The 20323-nt window shown below is 35.9% G+C and overlaps 3 protein-coding genes across 6 annotated transcripts; 1 reads left to right on the top strand and 2 right to left on the bottom strand.

Annotated features, from left to right (window-relative positions):
• Window positions 1–1805: 1805 nt before the first annotated feature.
• On the bottom strand, window positions 1806–4982 carry LOC130589820 (uncharacterized). The gene is made up of 2 exons (XM_057391415.1): window positions 4640–4982; window positions 1806–1912 (listed from the first exon to the last, which is right to left on the bottom strand). Exons 1-2 carry the CDS (start codon window positions 4980–4982, stop codon window positions 1806–1808), a joined length of 450 nt encoding a protein of 149 aa, XP_057247398.1.
• Window positions 4983–6314: 1332 nt separating this feature from the next.
• LOC104900946 (uncharacterized) lies at window positions 6315–14060 on the top strand. 4 transcript variants are annotated; one of them, XM_010688480.4, is made up of 15 exons: window positions 6315–6512; window positions 6656–6780; window positions 7764–7854; window positions 7980–8106; window positions 8204–8384; window positions 8940–9084; window positions 9163–9253; window positions 9980–10038; window positions 10138–10215; window positions 10445–10528; window positions 10896–11083; window positions 11644–11778; window positions 12520–12592; window positions 13171–13256; window positions 13694–14060. In XM_010688480.4, the coding sequence occupies exons 1-15, from the start codon at window positions 6420–6422 to the stop codon at window positions 13779–13781; spliced, it is 1644 nt and encodes a 547-aa protein (XP_010686782.1). In that variant the 5' UTR covers window positions 6315–6419; the 3' UTR covers window positions 13782–14060. The 4 variants fall into 4 exon arrangements, with proteins under 4 accessions (XP_010686782.1, XP_010686783.1, XP_048490398.1 ...); XM_010688481.4 differs by having other exon boundaries at window positions 6318–6512; window positions 11650–11778; XM_048634441.1 differs by lacking the exon at window positions 6315–6512 and having other exon boundaries at window positions 7692–7854.
• LOC104900944 (hypothetical protein) lies at window positions 13512–17185 on the bottom strand. The gene is made up of 6 exons (XM_010688479.4): window positions 16926–17185; window positions 15770–15864; window positions 15370–15487; window positions 15077–15093; window positions 14941–15003; window positions 13512–14135 (listed from the first exon to the last, which is right to left on the bottom strand). The coding sequence occupies exons 1-6, from the start codon at window positions 17071–17073 to the stop codon at window positions 14067–14069; spliced, it is 510 nt and encodes a 169-aa protein (XP_010686781.1). The 5' UTR covers window positions 17074–17185; the 3' UTR covers window positions 13512–14066.
• Between the last annotated feature and the right edge of the window lie 3138 nt (window positions 17186–20323).

Raw genomic sequence — 20323 nt, forward strand, 5'->3', positions numbered from 1 at the left:
TTACATATGTATAAATTATATATAATTACTTTCAAAAAAATATGATACAATCTTATGTTTAAAATTTAGGTAAATGTGTAAGAATATAACTGGTGTAATTAAATGATATATTAGTGTTAATTACAGAGGTTATAATATTTGAAGAGTTTTTATTTTATATAAGGACTTTGAAATATAGGACATACTATGATTAGCATTAGCTTAAATGAGTATTAATATATATATATTCGTATTTAATTGTTCTAAAATAGAAATATTATCTCGTCGTTATATTTTTTCCCATGTTAGAAACTGACAGAACGCAATGGCAAAAGAACAAATATTTCAAGGTTGTGTCGTGGTAGGAGACCACTGACTTGTACGGCCCGACACGGTGGTAATAGATCTGGCCAGAAAGCTCCCCAAGGTTTACACAGCAGCCTAGACTACCACCACTAGCAGAATAGACTTTGGAGAAAAGCACAAAACCCAAGAAAGAGGGAGAAGAAAGGAAGAGAAGAGAATGTTTTGTGTGTATCTTAAACTGATCAGAACTACTGATTTTATAGGAGAATCAGGCCAAAAAAAAGGGAAAGGCAGTAAATGGGATGATATTAAGGGATTGCCATCAATCCTGTAACAGTCAAAACGTTACAAATCTCCAACGGTCACACATGCGCTCAGCCCGGGTCCAAAAAGTTAGTTAAGTTTATTCCCCAAAGCCCATGGCCCTGGCCCGGTCTGGGCGAGCGGCACGCGCGCGTGTGTGATAGCAAGCCCAAACCAAACATGACATCCAACCACAAAAGCATCTCAAATACCAACTCAATAATAGGAAGGAGGGAGGGAATATAAAAACAAGGAGGCATTCCCTCGCACAAGCAATGTGGGACAATAGAATAAAATAAAGAAGCTAAGGATTTTCAAGCCTTAACTCCAACAATCCCCCACAAAGGCTCTGAAAAGCAAAAGAAATTTTTGGGTAAGGAAAAGGAAAGTACTTAAGCACCAATATCTTTCGATTTGAATTGATGCATAGTGAAATGAGGCAACAACTTACTATCTAGTGAGTGAATTTCTCTTGAACTCACTAGAGTTCTGTTGAGACCCCCACAACACATACCTACCTTAAGGTCGTGCATTCTTCACGATACATCACAAGCGCTTTATAGCCATGTGCATTCCTTGGGTCTAATAAGTGCTCTAGAAAGACAACCCAGTCTTCATAGAAGGCGGCTTAACCTCCACACTTACGTAGGTAGTCCATCAAGTGTTTCTCAATAACACCACCCCGGAGGGATATGGAACTATTAAGAGCAAAAGCTCAACCTCTCAATATATATCCATCAAGTGCGTCTCAGTAGCACCACCAATAGGCTATGGATAAAAAAGCACTACCATGCGTCATAGGGATGAGACATATAGTGCAAGTTAAGATTTTATGGCTTCGTTTGACCTCAAACGAGTATCCACCTTAAAATCTCAACTAATGGGATTTAGCCCCATCCCCTCGACGACTCTAGGACAACTCTCCTAGATAACCCCTTAGTAAAGGGGTCTGCAAGATTTCTTTCGGACCTCACATAGTCCAAAGAAATTACCCCATTTTTCAGGAGTTGTTTGACGACTCCATGTCTGATCCGTATGTGTCTCTTCTTACCATTGTAGACACTGTTCTTAGCAACACCAATGGCTGCTTGAGAATCACAATGAAGAGAACAGGTCACCCTGTCCTCCCCATAAGGAACATAGACAACATTCTCAACCATTCAGCTTCTTACGCCTGCCAACTCGAGGGCAATAACTCAACTCCATGGTGGAACGTGCTATACAAGTCTGCTTCGAAGACTTCCACTACCACCAAGGGTAAACACATACCCACTAGTTGAACTAATCTCATCATTGCCAGATACCCAACTTGCATCACAAAATCCTTCAAGAACAGCAGGAAATTTAGAGTAATGCAGAAAAAAATCAACAGTTCCTTTTAGGTATCTAGAAGACGATGAAGAGCACTCCAGTGTTCATTACTAGGGTTATGGTATATCTACTAAGTCTACTCACTGCATAAGCTATGTCAGGTCGAGTACAGTTCATGAGGTACATCAAACTACCTATGATTTTCATATTCACTTGAGAGACACTTTCACCTAAGTTCTTGGTCAAATGAATACTAGAATCATAGGGAGAACTCACTGGAACAACTCAAAGGAATTAAACTTTTTAAGCACCTTTTCCACATAATGAGACTGCTAAGGGAAATGCGACCGGAGACTCTCTTAAGTCTTACTCCTAAAATCACATCAGCTTCTCCCAAATCTTTCATCTCAAACTCTTAAGACAAGAAAAGTTTAGTATCATTAACCACTTTTAAGTTGTTACCATAAATCAGCATGTCATCACATAAAGACATATAATAACACAATCTGATCCTATCAATTTTGAATAACACAAGAATCAGAGTTGTTTACAATGAAATTTGACACAACATACTATCAAATTTTTCATACCATTGTTTTGGTGCTTGTTTGAGACCATATAAGGACTTCCTCAACTTGCACACTTTATCTTCTTGACCTAGCACCACGAAACCCTCAGGTTGAGACATGTAAATCTCCTCCTCTAAGTCACCATTCAGGAAAGCAGTCTTAACATCCATCTGATGTATAACTAAGTCATGAATAGCAGCAAGAGCAGCAGGGTCCTAATGGTGGCTATCTTAGTCACAGGAGAATAAGTGTCAAAGTAATCTAGTCCTTTCCTCTGAGTGAAGCCCCTGATGACAAGCCTAGCTTTAAACCTCTCAATAGTTCCATCAGGTCTCAACTTCTTTTTAAAGATCCATTTACTATCTATGGTCTTTGATCCCTTAGGTAAGTCAGTTAACTCCCAAGTAGAGTTAGACACTATGGAATCTAACTCGCTCTTAATGGCCTCTTTCAAAAACTAGCATCCACAATCTCATTGCCTCTTCAAAGGTCTTTGGTCCTCTTCTATCATGAAAGCATAAACTAGTTCATCACTCAACAAGTCAACACAAGAACTTTCAGATAGAAAAGCAGTAACAAATCAGAACCAAAGTCTTTTGCTACTCTAGGTCTTTACTTCTCCTAGGCTCATCTACAACAGAGGAACTACTAGCATGCATGTCAACTGAATACTACTCAAAGTCAAATCAGCAGGAATCTAGTAGGTAGACAACATCAGCGTAGAACAAGTAGATAAATCACAGCAGGAGAAGAACAAGAAGGCACAGATGCAAATCACCTTTTTCAAAGGAAAAACATGTTCAAAAAACTCAGCATCTCTTCTATCAAATAGACCTATCACTCAAAGACATGAATCTATAAGCAGCATGAGCATAACCAATAACACACATAAAAGTCTTGGTCAATGTTTTGACTCTTATAGTCAGGCAGCCCAACTTTGCTAGACAACCCCACACTCTAAGAAACTCAAGTTCGGAGAAATACCCTTCCATATTCATAAGGGGTCTTATCTAACTTTTTGTGAGGTCTCGGTTAAGAAACTGACAGGCTGAAAGAACAGCTTCCCCCCACATTTCATCAGGCAACCCAAATTACAACATAGCATTCATCATATTTTCAAGGACCTATTTTTTCGTTAGCTTACACCATTTTGTTGAGGTACATAAGGAGCACTAAGTTCATGAATGATACCCAATTTCTCACAATGGTCATTCAAGAGAAGTTTTCATACTCTCTACCCCTATCAGACCTAACCCTCTTGATTTTCCTATCAAGTTGGTTTTCTACCTCGGCCTTATACTTTATAAAAGCTTCCCCTGCCTCACTTTTGGCCTTAAGAAGGTATAACTTAGTGAACCTCGAGTAATCATCAACAAAGGAAATGTACCAGAATTTTCCTCCTCTACTTCTAGTGTTCTGAAAATCAGCTAAGTCTGTATGAACCAATTCTAGAAGTTGGGTGGTCCTTTGAGTCACGATTTTGCAAGGTTTCTTAGTAAATTTTGCTTCAACACAAACTAGACACTTAGAGAACTCTATTGAGGACAGATTAGGAATTAAGCTAAGGTCCTTAGTCTCTTAATAGAAGCAACATTCACATGTGCTAATCACCATGCCATATATTTAAAGACTCGGCAATATAAGTATAACCATAAACAGTTTTATTAATAGCAAGAACAACAGAAGAAGCAACATTCAAAATAAGTAACCCCCACTAAATACCCTTTCCCTAAAAATTCCCCACCACGAGTCATTACAACCTTGTCAGCCTCAAAAAAATTTTCAAACCAGCTTTGTTTAACAAGGCACCAGACACTAGGTTACGACGCATAGTAGGAACATACAAGACATTTGAAAGGGAGAGGGTTTTTCCAGAGGTAAGTTTTAGAGTGACCTTTCCGTGTCCAAGCACTCTCGCAGTTGCTGCATTGCCCATGTAGACGCACTCACCTTATGTTGCATGCATATGGAAATCATGGAGAAGCTCCTTGTTTGAACAGAAATGTCTTGAAGCCCCGGTGTGCAGAATCCAATCAGAACTGTTCTCGATCAGGTTTGCTTCAACGACCACAGCAGCAACATCATCAATACATCAAGGTTAGCCTGAGGTGTTTCCTTTTGGACAGACCCTTGGCGTTGAGGACATTGATAAGACTTATGATCAGGCTTACCGCATACATAGCAAAGGACAGTCCTCTTCTGAATCTTACCATTCGGTTTGTTAAATTTCCCTTGCTTCTTACCTTTATTGATGACCTTCTTACCTTTACCTTCAAACTTATCAGAACCTGAAGAAGCAACAGCAGATTCCACCAGATTAGCTTTGGTAACATTGACAAGAACCGAGTCCTGATTATCCTTGATCCGGTTTGCCTCTTCAATCCTCATATGACTGATTAGTTCCTGAAGAGACAGGAACTCTTTCCTATGCTTAAGATTGTTACGGAACTCCCTCCAGGAAGGAGGAAATTTTTCCAACAATACATTAGCCTGAAGAACTTCACAAATTTTCATGTCTTCATTTATAACATCAGCACCAGATTTTCGTAGACATGAACTTGGTCCATGACAGGTTTGTCATCAACCATTCTGGAAACCAGCCATTTTCCGACAACATATTTTTGTTTTCCAGCATCATCAGCCCCATATTTTTTTCTCAAGGGCCTCCCAAATCAGTTTAGATGACTTATACATCATGAATAAATCAAACAAATTATTTTTCATCAGATTAAGAAGATGAAAACGAACAATTTTATTATCTGTTTCATATTTTAATATTTGATCCTCATTCCGCTTAATAACAGTAGCAGAAGGAGAAGAAGATGAATCACCTGAAGCAGTAATAACAGCAGGAACTGTTCTACAAGCTCATATAGAGCGGGTAACTGTTCTACAAGATTCTCACAAGCTGGTAGCGATTTTACAGAATGAGCAATCGGTGGATAGAAGTATAAAGTGAATAATTCGGACAATCAAGAAATGTAAGGATTCCTTCTATCTGGTGGTGTAGCATTCATAAGGTGCCCAAGAGCATTGTTCAGCCAGCGCACCTATAGGCTACCAGAGCTTTAACCGTTTTAGTTTCCTTTGATAACTTATCTTGATCTCTTTAAGCATTTGTCAAAAAAAAAAATACAAAAGAAAACTAATAAGTTCTATAAAAGCTTACCCTCTTAGGTATTTGATAAATCGTGTAACATTTAAGAAACTCATGCACCACATGAGAGATAAGACTAATTACAAATAACAGTGATATGCCTTACCTATTTGAAGACTAGAATGTTGTTGACATAAATCAATAGATATTTATAGATTTTGATTCCTTCACAATATACATTCTTTTAAGACCGTTGGATCATTTTAAAGGGACATCCCCTACACTTGAAACTATCATAAAAAAATTAGGATCATTATTTAAAAGTCAATCAATATTGAATTTATTTCTATGAACTTTTCAAATTCTTACTCAAATTTTAAAGGTACAGTATGGTTTACAATTTGGACCATAGCGTTGGAGATCGAACACCATCCTTTGTTGTTAGAGAGCTTCTTGAGTGAATGGATTGTTACACTATAATTTGTGGTTTAACAGTTACATCCAAGAATTTCAATTGATGTTCCTTGTTAATATCAAATATTATCAAAATTACTACTATGGGTCTTTACTCTTTAGGATACCTCACTTAAATGTTTTGGAGTTGTGGACTCATTCAATCGGGTTTTTGCAGTGGGTTCATTTCCAGCAATAGCCATCAGGCCAGGCCCAAGTATCATGTGGCCCATATCACACCTTAGCAGCCCAAACAAGAAGAAGAAATCAAAACGCAGTGTTTCATGTTCTTCATTTGAACAGACATCCGGCAGTTAAGGAAAGTGATACGCAAACAACAGAATTATTTATACTTCAACTTTACATCAAATTTTCTGGAGAAAAAAATACCCAAATGAATTATGAACAAAAAAGGTCTTGCAATTTTGATGAGAACTCGAATAAAATCAACTTCTTCTGCAAATCCCATAAAAATTCCTCTCTCTCCTGCTACTGTAAGTTTTCTTTTTCTTGTTTTTTTTGCAATATAGTTACATTTTCATATTTATCATACTTACTTCTTAATTTAATTGTTTATTTTTGTAATCTACTGTAATAATTTATGTGCCTTTAATTTCTTATTTTTTTTATTATGTAGAACGAGGTTAATAAAATGATTACAAATTCAGAGGGAAATGAAATTGTACCCAGAAAACAAAATTCTGCAAATTGTGGAAGCCAAGAATTTTCTCACGAACTCAATGCTTCAGAAATCCCAGAAAGGTCCTTCCTTTATTATAGTTTGTTATTAACAATCCTGGATTTTGTTTTTTATTATTTTTGGAATTTCTTTTTGGGGTGGGGGTTGCTGAAATTGGGACAACAATTTGGGTTTTGGAGTTAAGTGAAATATTTAGCTGATGAAAACTTTAGTTACTTTTTTTGATTTAGAATTTAGTTGATTGTCTTGATGTAGCGAGCTTTATCTGGTTTGTACTTCATGCATTATATATGCTGTATTGCTGTACAATATTTATGTTTCATAATATCTAGTCACTTTAGAATATAATGGAGTATGATTGCTTACTTTAGAATATCAATGCATTTTGGGTATACGAGTTGTACTTAGGGGTGGCAATGATGCTAGTGGGGTTCGAGTTTAGGTTAGCTCGACTTGACTGGCTAACTTCTCGAGTCGCTTTTGAGTTGCTTTCGAGTTGGTTCGAGCTCACTCAGTCGAGTATTGACCGAGATTTGGAGGTGTCAAGTTTCTTTGAGTCGAGTTTTAATTGAGCCGATCTCGAGTAGCTCGCAAGTGTCTCATCTAATTTGGACCCCTAGAGTAGAATTATGTTGGATTTAAGCGTTTTACTTTTGGTAGTAACTGTTAATTGTGTTTTCGAGCTTCTCACGAGTTTTCGGGTCGAGAACCGAATAACTCAACTCAAATTGTTAACATCTTGAGTCGAGCTTGTTTTGGATTCGGGCTCACTCGAGCCGAGTTTTAACCAAGTTGGTCTTGAGTAGCTCGCAAGCTGTCTCATACTCTCGTCTCATTGCCACCCCTAGTTGGACTTGTGTTAGGAAAGTGTGCATGTAGTATGTACATGTAGCCTAAAAATATTAGTAATGCAACCAATAAATCGTTAATACTTGTATAAAAAACCTTATATAACACATATTTTATGATGAAGGGTGTAGTTATCTCAAGACGCGTTGCTGTTTATTTGTTGTGTGTGCATGACGGATAAATTTGTTGAATTCAGAGGATTTAATCTTGTGCGAGAAAGAATGCAATCGGCTATTTCAGTGGACAAGACGGAAATTCAGGATGCAGTTCTAAGTGATTTCTCTGAGGTGGATCATTTGTACATTTTTCTTGGCTTTTTTTACGGAAAGTTGTTGAACTTTTTATCATTTTTATGGCACTCTGTGTCTCATTTGCAAGGCTTATCATGTATAATCGCTTCTATATGATCCAGGGCTATTATAGTCTTTCGAAGGAAGACCGTAGTAAGTTACTGGTGGTGCTTGCCAAAGACTATGATCTTAACAGGACCCGTGTTCATGATCTTATGAAACAATATCTTGGCCTTCAGCTTCCTGCTGGTTGGTCCATTGACTTGATACACAATGATTTGGTGCATTTGTAAACTGAAATTGTCAAAGTTAAGAAGAGTTTTTGATTTTGTAAGCTCTCTGATAGGTGACAAAGGTGAAATTGGTGTTGAGGATGACGGAATTTTATCTACTTTTTACCGGACTGAGAGGAATTTGAGACATGCACTACAGCCAACATATGAAGTTCTTTTCGAAAGGCTGAATACCCATCCCGGGGGATTGAAATTTTTAACAGTACTCCGTGCTGATATTTTATCTACCATCAAGTAAGATCATTAGCTAATTGTACACGCGTTATTCTACTGCATTCATCTATTTGTATTAATTGAGAAAGGCTATTGCTCTTATGTCTATTAGATCACCCAATAAAGGTCATTTTGATAAGCTTGAGAATAAGTGACATAATGCATGGTAAATACACCATAGCTACTCGAGTGAAGATATCCTTTTGTCATTGGAGGAGATGCCTGGATTTGATAAAAAAATCAAGTCTTTCTCATCATGTTGAATGGTGGAAATCCAAACATGACTAGATCATATCTGAGTTAGTTGTATATTTGTTGTCTGTTGTGCAAATGCTTTGAGAATGATTAAATCAAGACTGTTCTCCTATTATGACAACAAAGATCTTGTATATGTCATAACATCTATGTTGATAGAAAAATATTTTTTTGAACATACTTTAATTTATTGATTAATGCAATTTCTCTTGTACAATTCTTACTTGGATAATGCAATTTCTCTTGCTTCACTAGTTTTTAGGTTATAGCCTATAGGTAAAGTAACCATGAAGAATGACCTCTGTATAAACCCTATTATAGGGATCACAACCTTCCATCTTTGCGATCACTAGATTCTTACTTAAAGGAGAAGCTTATCACATGGCTAAGTCCAGCTGCATTGGAGCTCCATCGCATAACTTGGGACGATCCTGCTTCTTTGTTGGAGAAGATTGTAGCTTATGAGGTTTTATTTTATCCCTGATGCTTTTAGATGGTATGTTTGAATGCTTGGTAGATTGACAAATGAAAATCTGGTGTAAAGGCAGTTCATCCCATCAGTAGTTTAATTGATCTTAAGAGGAGGCTTGGAGTAGGGCGCCGTTGTTTTGGTTATCTGCATCCTGCAGTTCCTGGTTAGCCCCCTTCCTCTGTTTACAGATTTTACTCATTCTTCCTCCCCTCGACTTGTCTATTTGATCATTTGATGTATCACCATGGAAAAACTGCTTAATTTTCACCTTGTTAAATTCATAAGTTTCTCCTTCACTGTATCTGGTAATTCTGGTTAGTTCTGCTGCCTTCCTAACTCGCCTCTGTGTTTCGGGAGAGAAAATGAAATTGCTCTGCTGCTTGATATATAAATTATTCTTTTGTTCGTTCTTTTCTCCCAAGACAGGCTAGGTCTTTTCTTTTTTCTGTTCCTTCTGATTGCTTTCTTTCTGTGTTTCTATGTTGTATGATTTGCCTGTTCCTATGCCTTCCTTTTATGGGGACACTGCTAGGATGATTTTCTTGTTGTCATTGTCACTTCAAGAATCAATTACGTTTTTGGGCAGTAAAGTGTGCAGAATTTTTGGTTCGTCATTTCTCATCTTTTCATGTTATGTTGTTAGTTGTCCTTGTAAAAGGGGAAATGATTTTCCCTACATTGGTGTAACAGTATGTTTTCTGCATCTTTGGGAATATTTTCCATTTGTTGCATGGAATTTTTGATGTCAGTATATAGTTTCCACTTCTAAAGATGATTTAAATGTATAGGAAGAACAGAATCTCGAGTTTGATTAATTTATCAAATTTAAAGCTGTGATATTATGAGTGGTTGCTTTCAAGCTAATCTTGAAGGATCGGTCAAATTTCAGGTGAACCTCTTATCTTTATTGAGGTAGCGCTATTAAAAAATGTTGCTGAGACCATACAGGTATTTAATGTTTTTAGTACTTATGCAGATCCCAACTTGTTTATTCAGTTTCTTCCATAATTTCATGGATATTATATGGATGCTTGCTAAATATATCAGGAAGTCCTCTGGGATGATCCACCGATGCCTGAATGTGATGCAGCATGTGCATTATTCTACTCAATATCATCAACTCAGGTATGAACTCTTTGCATGTCTAGCATGTTCCCTAATGGGATCTTAATATGAAGAAAATAAATCTGCTACCTCACTAACACTGTACTTCTCTTTCAAACCCGCTTTCTTTGGTATGCAGAAAATGCCTAACCTGTCAATCTTCTTACCTTCAGTTAATAAATTTTTAATACGAAGAAGTATTTTATCTAGTCTTCTTCTAAATGACTTAATATTCTCTCAAATTTGGCAGCCAGGCTTGGCAGGGATTAATCTGGGAAAGTTCCTTATCAAACGTGTGATTGAATTGGTTAAAAAAGATATGCCACATATATGTGTAAGTACTTCTGCATACTTTGTTCCCCATTAAAGCGAATTGTTTGGATATTACTTCTGGAATAAATTATGTAAATGAATAACTATTATAACAATTCTCAGTGGTAGTTTTTTTTTTTTATGTATGTTCAGTGATTATTTTGAGTACATCCTAGAGTTTTCCTCACAGAAATTCAAATTGTATATTCGCTTATAGAAGACACAGTTTGTGCAATCATTTTCTCGCTTGTTTTTTCAGGACACAGGATAAATAAATAATTGTGACTATTTGTGTTTTCACACATTTTATTATCATCTGACATCTAAATAGTTGATCCTACTCATGAAGACCTGAGTTTAATACTCTGCATTATTTTTTCCTTGTAAAGACATTTGCAACACTTAGTCCAATGCCGGGGTTTATGAGATGGCTAATATCGAAGTTGGCATCACAAACTAAGCTTGCAGAAGCAGAAACTTTAGACGTGACATGTTCTTCCCCGGAAAGTGCTGGTTCTATATTCAGAGAAAATGTTCTAACAGCAGAGGAAGAAAGAGAAGTCTTGGATAAACTGGGGTGAGCTTTTTATCCAAATACGTGTCATCTGTACATATATTTTAAATGGCTTTGTATACAACATCTACATGCCATATGGCACTCCTCCCTATCAAATTCTATTACGTTAGTGACTGTCCTGTAGTATTATCTTTTTTATTTAAAAGAAACAAAATTTATGTGATTAAAGTGCTCATTGTAAATCTTGAACACTTAACTTATAACATTAATAAAGGTTTTGCATCGAACCCACCAAGTGAATTACATGTGATCTTCTATGTACTATACATCAATTCTCATATAGAAAGTTATTGTTAAACATAAGATTTGGAAATGTTAAAACTCACAAACAAAATCTCCTAATTCCCCTTTTCAAATTGTTTGAATGAACCATTTATCAAACGTTTCAAGTTATGCTGATCAATTGTGGAAAATTTGCCTTGTAAATGCCTGAAATTGATAAGACTGGTGCCTTTGGTATGGTTGATCTGTTATAATGTTTTCAAATTCTTAATGGTTTGTTCAGAGAAGAGTTTGAGTAGACTCGTTATAATCTCAGGTAAGTGTTCTGACATTATCAGTTTTAGGAAATTCACATCCGGGAAAAGTGGCATCGAAGTCATATTGAATTTGCTGAAATCTCCAAGCCATGAATGGAGCCAATCTGATGGTGCTTTGTCAGTGCTAAAACCTATTTTGATGCGACTTTGTGCCAGGTAATCAATCCAGATGTGGGATAATTGAATCTTCAACGTGAACTCTTATGATCTGCGGGTAATAGGAAGGAATGGTTTTATTTTCAATGCAGAATTCTCAAAGTTGAACCCTCTTATGAACTTCATGGTTTCCTTTTATTTGTTCTCTTGAAATGCAAAGTCAAGAGATGGTATGTATTATACCCTTCGTTTTTAGATAAATGCAACAGTTTGACTTTTAGGCTCTCCAACTGTCCAACATACAACTTTGATTATTAATATCTTTGATTATTAATATCTATAATTATCTCAAATATACATTGAGACAATTCATACCAGTCAGACTTAATACTCCATGTAAATATTGCGCAAAGTCGAAGTGTTGCATTTATATGAAAATGAAGGGAATGTTTTAAATGCTTCCTCCCCCTGCTTCCTTCCTGCCCAACCTTCCACCACTGTTTCACCCCCACAAAGTCAAAGAGATGCCTTCTGGGCCATGCCGTTTGATGAAGACATGAAGTACATGATACGTATAGACAAAGATGTCTATCTTTATTTTTCAGCATTAGATCTGCAGGATCTCAATTGAAAAGCTCCAAATATCTTCTATATCTATATCCACCCTTGGTTTAAACAAACCAAATTGTTCATTAGTAAAGAATTCAGTGTCCATCATGTTGTGTTTCATATCAGCATACTCATCTTGGATAAGGGAAACTTCGGCACTGAACGTTATAAATGTATGTATTATCTCTCCAGGTATCTTATTCAAGAAAAAAAGAGGGGAAAAGCTTTCGATCCTGTTGCAAACTTCCACTTGCAGAACGGGGCGGTATGTTCTATAGCTATGCAGTGGATTTCCAATAGCAGATTAATATTTGCCCATTTCACAAAAATGGTTCCTTATTTTTAATCTAAAACAAAACTTAGTCTATGCTTTGCTCGTTTGTAGATGTAATAGATGGCGGTAATGGCAATGAATGTGATTCTGTATGGGAAGGTCTGTTAATTTTCATGGTAGTGTTTCTTCCTAAAAACTCATTGCCATTTACTACCACTTTGGAGGTGATTTTGAGTAAATGGAAATTTGTGAAGTACATCATATGTTTGGGGATAAGATTCCGATTTCTGAGAGTTGAAATTTTCCTTAGAAATTATGTATAATTTCATAACTTTATCATTTTTTAGTACCGCCTACTTAATGGGTCATAAGATAATGAACTTAGTGTAATTTGACATCATAATGCAATTTTCAGAAGGATGAATCTACAATATCAATGATTATTATCAGTTGAAAAAAAAATGTTATGCTATTTTCCAGGCTTTGAAGTATAAATTTTGAAGTTCAAAGTGTTATATGTTTGCATTGAAGATATATGTTTATTAACGTAAGATCATACTGTGCAACAGATGGTTGAGAGATTAAACTGGATGGCTGACAGATCAGAGAAAGGACTCTCGCAGAGCTGTGGGATTATGGTTAATTATATGTACAGGTAATGTATTCCGTTTAAACTCAAAAGTTCCATTTCAGCAATTTTTTTCCTCAAAATGTGCACATTTGATCTCGAAGAAGGTGCATGACAGTGGGTTGGATTGATTGTATAGTAAACTGTCCCTCCACTTTTCTTTTCCCTTTTTGTTCAATTATCGGTATAAAAATTAGAAGCTTTGGGAAATTTTTTGAACACTTTTCTCTTCAAAAAGGGTCATTGTGTAAGCTGACAAGCAAATCATAGGGATGATTCCAATGGCCAATCAAGAAATTTCTATTGAAGGAAACTTTCTGTTCAATTGAAACATCTTTCAACCAATTATTTTTAGCCAAATAAATTTCTTCCAACCAAACGAAGCCTTAACTCCATTCTTCAGAGACATGGTTTTTGCTATTTCCACTCCTTTACAGGCTTGATAATTTCCAATGGTACTGCAGGTTGGACAACATCGAAGAAAATGCTCGGTCGTATTTCAGCACAGGCCACGTTAATGCTGCATTGGATCTTCAGAGACTTGTAGAATAGAGGTAGTATACTAACTTACACGCACTACTATCACTTGGATATCGATACATGAGTAATACATATACAGATTTTCCTCCTACTACCAGCAAACATGACTTAACATGTTGAAGTTTTCTTATTACAACTTGATTCTTCAAGTTTGCTGGTGAATGTACAAAATATACATAAACTGAAATCTTCATTTATACACCTTAAAATTCTATAGTCTTGGGGTTCTATTTGATAAAGTTGCTCTTCTTTAGTGTACTGGTCATTTATGATTATACTGAATTCGCTTCACCACTTCTAACTTTCCACATGACTAGTTTCTTGGACATATTCCCTCATGAGCTTTGTGTTTGATTCATTTACCATCTGCATCCACAGATCACTAATACCATGAGATTCATGAAAATTGAAAAGAAACATATTTTATAATTCCAAACAGGTTCATATATATTAGAGAAGAAAGCCTCCATGATCTTAGTATTGTAAAATAAGTTATTTTCCTGGGACAGCTGAAATCTTTGGTGTGATATACTCTATGCATCCAGGATTAATACTCATATACTAAAATTTCTGGTATGATATACACTATCCATCTAAAATTTGTAATCATTATACTAGTTTAGGCTATCCAGTTAAAGTTGTCACCTTTTCTAAAATAATAATATTACGTTTCAATTTCCCAAGATTAATACTTAAGCTTTGTTTGGTTGGACGGAAAACATTACTGCTGAAATGGAAAACCAATTCCTAAGGAAAGTACTGTTATAAAATAGTTTTCCTATGTTTGGTTTCTCAAAAGGAAAGTTAGAGAGAAAAAGAAAATTGAGAAGGCAGAAGAGTAGATAGATGGGAGAAGAGAAGGAGAAGGCAAAGAATTGAGAGTAAAACGTGGTATTTCTTTTCTGTAGCAAGGAAAATGTCTTTCATCCTTTCCCATCCTATTTTCCATCGATGGAAAAATTATCTTTCCACAATTTAGATACCAAACAAAGGAAATTGGATAAAACCACTTTTCAAGAAAATGGTTTCCTCCCAAACACACTTTATTAAAATTGAGTGATTGGGGGGGGGGGGGGGGAGTAGAAAGAACACAATTGTTATAAAGGGTCTTTTTGTTAAATCATGTCGTATTTGAACAGGCGGACTGGGGGAGTATGTGTATTGCTGTTACCTTCATAGCCACTCGCTGCAGGTTGTCCCACTCGAAATCCTTCTTGCAGTAAGCGGATCGTACCTAGATCAAGCACAACATGAGTATTTGGATTTGTAAAACAGGTAGCTATTAGAGAAGCATATTATTGACTGACCTCAAGAATTCGCAGTGCTGCTCCACAAACCACAACAGATAGTGTGATGTTTTTGAGTGGTATTTCATAAGCAAGTCAAGAGTAATCTTGTCAATTAGGGAGTATTGTATAAGACAGAAACTCAAAAGTTGAATTATGTTGAGATATAGGTGAACCTAAATGGAGAACAATTTATGAACATGCACGAGAGGGGAAATTTGGTGAACCTACTTGGTGTGGCCGTACAGGCGTACACCAATTCCTCTCTCGTGTTCACTAGTAGATATATTCTCCATTTAGCTTTTCAAACATACCTAAGCTTTTATGCTTGGAGGATTCTCTCATCAAATCTGCACAAAACTTGTCTCCGTCATTTAGAGAATGTCTATCCAAAAATTCCATCAAATCCGCGTGGGCTTCAGGGTTATAGCTCTGTACTGGCAATATAGAGTTATCAGACTAATTTTTCCTCTCTTCACATCATGTGAAATTTATGACATGTATTAAATTAAGATCCTTTATAGAAGTAGTAGTTATGACAAATTAAGAATTTAATCATACACTACTTAGTCTTTACTATTTTAGGAAAGGTGACAACTTTTTCAGGACATTCCTAGATAGTATACATGTAATTTTCGACGAAGGGAGACATCGAGTTAAGTCTTTCTTGCAGGAAAGGAATGTGAGAAAAAAAGTAAAAAGTTAAGGAGTTACCTGAAGTTGGGCAGCAACTATTTTAACTGCAATGTAAGTGAAGAATTGGTGGAGGTTTTTGGCTGCCTTTGCTTCTGGCGATGCTTCCCCAAACCCTGCAGTAAATATTATACTGGTAAAGCAGAAATTGTTTCATGCTGATGCAAAGATGAATGGGAAATGCAAGATTCTTGAGTTCATCCCTTTTTTTATTTTTGACTTCGGCAAAATTTGCATAAGAGTTTACAAGACGGAAGCTGAAAGTAAATAACTAAAGCGAGCTTTTTTTTTTCCTCTTACATAACTGTCTAGCAAGTAGAAGAAACTAATGACCATATCCTTTTGTCACTAATACCTACTTTGGGAAAGGAAATAAACTTGAGGTATTTTCTTTCGCAACATGAATGGAGTAGTTTGAGATGGGGATGAAACATGAATTGCAGTAGGCATACGAATTCGTGACTTTGTTGAGAAAATAAAGGGGTTGCTTGTATCCATGTGTGAATTCATATCTTTTTTCTTACTAAACTTTTTTTTTTTAATCTTAGTAAAAGAGATGGTTGATTTACTACGAATACATTTATACTTACATTATATATTTTTTTAGGGATGTTTATTGTATACTTCATATCCCATTTCAGGGAATACCTGTAAAAAGTTGGGCACTTTATATTTTTACAGGTACATCTGCGAAATATCATGTTCGTATCTTATCTTATCCACCTAAACTTATAGGTAGTCTTGAATTAAGGTAACTGTAATACTGTTGAAACGGTTTTTCTTTATCCATGGGCAATGAGTTTTGATATATTGGGTGTATCCGTATTTATAGAAGCTTTAATTTTCGTGCTTATCCTAATTGTTGGTTTAGTTTATGCCTGGCGAAAAGGAGCATTGGAATGGTCTTAATCCCCGAATATTCCAATACAAAGAAAAAGAAAGAAAAATACGATTGAAACAGTTATGAATTCCATTGAGTTTTCGGTACTTGATCGAATAGCCCATTAAAAATCCGTATAAAGTAACGTGAGATAGAGGAAGTAACTTTATTCCATACTAGGAGTATAATATATCTCGTGATATGTTAACGACTTGAAGTTCGATATCAAAAATCGCAGATAAAATGACGAGCAATAATTTAAAAAAAGCCAAAAGACTGAAGGAGAGAAAAGAGTACCAGGGACAAACATCTTGTTACAGTGCACATGAGTAGGCTGAGAAGTTCTGTGCTTCCATGGTCTTGGTGGGAGAGATTTAATGGTGTTTGGCTTTGGTGATAGAAAAGTTGGAGGAGAAGAAAGCCTGAAGATAGCAGAGGATTCCATTGGTGAAACCTCAGAAAGCCAATTTTGCTAAAAGCTGAAGAAAAGGCTGAGTCTTGCTTGGAGAAGTCAGAAGTGCAAAAGATAAAATATCATACAAGTATATGAAATTGACTTGATAAAAGAAAACATTGGTAATGCAAAAAAAATCATCTTGTCCCATTTTAACAAATATCTCAATGGTCTTTGTCATGAAATATGAAATTATACAAATAAAATTAAGAAATATCTTGGAATGTTTCATCATCTCATACGTGACAACTAAGATTTGTGAAGTAGATAAATGATTTGACTAGTGCAAGAAGATTTTTTCATTTTAGGACATATTCAAGAATATTTTCTATGTAGATAAGTTATATTTTTCTCTTGCTTTAGAATGGTTTTCCGTTCAAAATTAAAATACACATACTTATTAATGTTTAGTGGATTTCAACTTAGCAACTAAACATATTTTTGTACATGTCTACCTCTGTAGTGGATTATTACCAACTTCGTTAGATGGAACGTTCTCTAAAATCGCCTGTATTAAATTTTCTTAAATTTTTCATTGTGAAAATTTACACGACTAAAAACACAAGTAGAAGCTATAGAAAAAGTAGAGGTATGAACCGGGTCGAATTTTGACAAAAAAAAAAAAAAAAAAAAAAAAGTGGCATGTTTCAAATCAAATCCTCGAGCCGGGCCATGCAGGTTTTTCGAGCCATTTTCAGACTGGGTAGAAAATTAGCCTGGATTTTCGTATTCAAGTCGCCCGTGGCCTAGAGTTTTTGCCCAAAACTCGGGTCGGGTCCGACCACAAGATGGAAAATCGTGCTCAACCCCCCCCCCCCCCCCCCCCCCTCCATTTTCGGATTGAGCTCCATGTTGATCACCTCTCCGAAAAAACATCCAAACTAAGGACGAAAACTAAAGGAACACTACATAAGCACGACTAGCTCTTCCCTCTTAAAATAAAACTGACCCGAAGGTATATACCACCATGCTACCTTACCAGTCTGACGTTGTCTATAGAGGATATAAAGGAAACCACATCGAGAGCTTTTCTTGGGTGCTTCTTGTTGGAAATGACCTTGGTGTCTTGATCGTTGATGTGTGATGGGATTGTCGATAGACTGAATTGAAAAGATCTTCAAAGATGGATTGTCAAAGTTGGCTTAATGTATGTACAGGTTTTGACAAGACAGTAAATACCAGACCGTTGAAGTAAGAAGTCTTTGTAGGATTCTAAAGATGGAACTACAAACGAAGTCGCTTTCTTTCGTGACTTCAAATCCTGCACTAAGGGTATTATGAGTTCATCCTCAAAAGGCAAAAGTTCGGCATTTATGGAGGTTGAAACTTGCCCCAAATCAAATCGAAGGGCCTCCTACGAGATGTGTTGCGTTGTGATGACATCCAAAGCAATCACATGAACATAAAGTGAAGTGAATTTGTTTAACTTCCCAACCAACCACCTAATCCTAAAATCGAAAATGAAACCCACAATCCTTAAAGAAGAAGATCGAACAACTAGAACAAAGATCTTGATAAAGATAAGAGAAGGTATTGGAAATGACCTTGGTGTCTTGATCGTTGATGTGTGATGGGATTGTCGATAGACTGAATTGAAAAGATCTTCAAAGATGGATTGTCAAAGTTGGCTTAATGTATGTACAGGTTTTGACAAGACAGTAAATACCAAGACCGTTGAAGTAAGAAGTCTTTGTAGGATTCTAAAGATGGAACTACAAACGAAGTCGCTTTCTTTCGTGACTTCAAATCCTGCACTAAGGGTATTATGAGTTCATCCTCAAAAGGCAAAAGTTCGGCATTTATGGAGGTTGAAACTTGCCCCAAATCAAATCGAAGGGCCTCCTACGAGATGTGTTGCGTTGTGATGACATCCAAAGCAATCACATGAACATAAAGTGAAGTGAATTTGTTTAACTTCCCAACCAACCACCTAATCCTAAAATCGAAAATGAAACCCACAATCCTTAAAGAAGAAGATCGAACAACTAGAACAAAGATCTTGATAAAGATAAGAGAAGGTATTGGGTCAGACGCGTCTGACCATAATATTTGGTCGGACGACTTTCAGTTGGTTTCAAAAAAAATTCAGTTGGTTTCAAAAAAAATTCAGTTGGTTTCAGTTTTTGTTCAGTTGGTTTCAATTTTTGTTCAGTTAGTTTCAACTGAAAGAATACAATAATCAACTGAAAGAAAACATCAAAAAATCAAAAAAAAAAAAAAATCAAAAATACCAAATGAAAGGTAGAAATGTCTAAATGAAAGGATAAACCAACCAACTGAAAGAATAGACCAATGAACTGAAATAATAAATCAGTTAACTGAAATTGTAAAAAATAAGTGAAAGACATCAGCTGAAATAAAAAAGACATCAACTGAAACATTATAAGCATTAACTGAATCATCTACGAAAGATGTTGCTTCTCTGGTTCAAAAAGTGAAGGAGAAGTACATTGAAGAAGTCGAGAACAATAAGAAGAAGCTTCTAGATGAATCTGCCGCTGCTGCTGCTGCGTCGTCGTCGTCTTCATCTGATTTGGAGAAGAAGGTTGATGATAATGAAAGTGCGGAGACAGAGAAATCTAAGTACAAAGGTTTGATGTTGTTTATTAATTGATGATTTTTGAATCTGATTACTTTGAATATGATTGGAGAAGAAGGTTTATAATGTGGCGTGGATTTTGTTTAATTCTGCAATTGTGAGGTTTTTGCTTTTTAAAAAAGTTTGAGTTTTAGACTCAGCCCGTCTAACAGTAAGTATTGGTCAGACATTGTCTGACCCAATACTTTCACTAAAGATAAACATGTTTATATTCGTGAAAACATAAATACCTAAAATTTTTATCCCTAATAGAAGTTCAGTTTCACATTACTACCTCAATCATCATTGTCAGCATTATTACCTTCATTATCATATACTCCATCTGTTCCAATTTAGTTGTTATGAACGTAAGCACTATTCATGTCATAACTTTGACTATCTTTTACTCCATATACCTAAGAAAAAACATAGTCATGTTGGATCTTGTTTGATTAGTCCTAATTTGTATTTTCCAAATATATAATTTTTATAACTTTTACATATATGTAACTCAAAATATTGGTGTTTGAAGTTGCATCTCGTAAACTGTAATAAAGCAAATGTAGTAACTAAATTGGGATAGAGGGAGTATTGATATTACAAATCATTATTGATCATGGTAATGAGTTACTTTATATTCATCATCGTGATAGTCAAAACCAA

Source organism: Beta vulgaris, chromosome 8 (assembly GCF_026745355.1).
Source record: "Beta vulgaris subsp. vulgaris cultivar EL10 chromosome 8, EL10.2, whole genome shotgun sequence".
Taxonomy (NCBI): Eukaryota; Viridiplantae; Streptophyta; class Magnoliopsida; order Caryophyllales; family Amaranthaceae; genus Beta; species Beta vulgaris.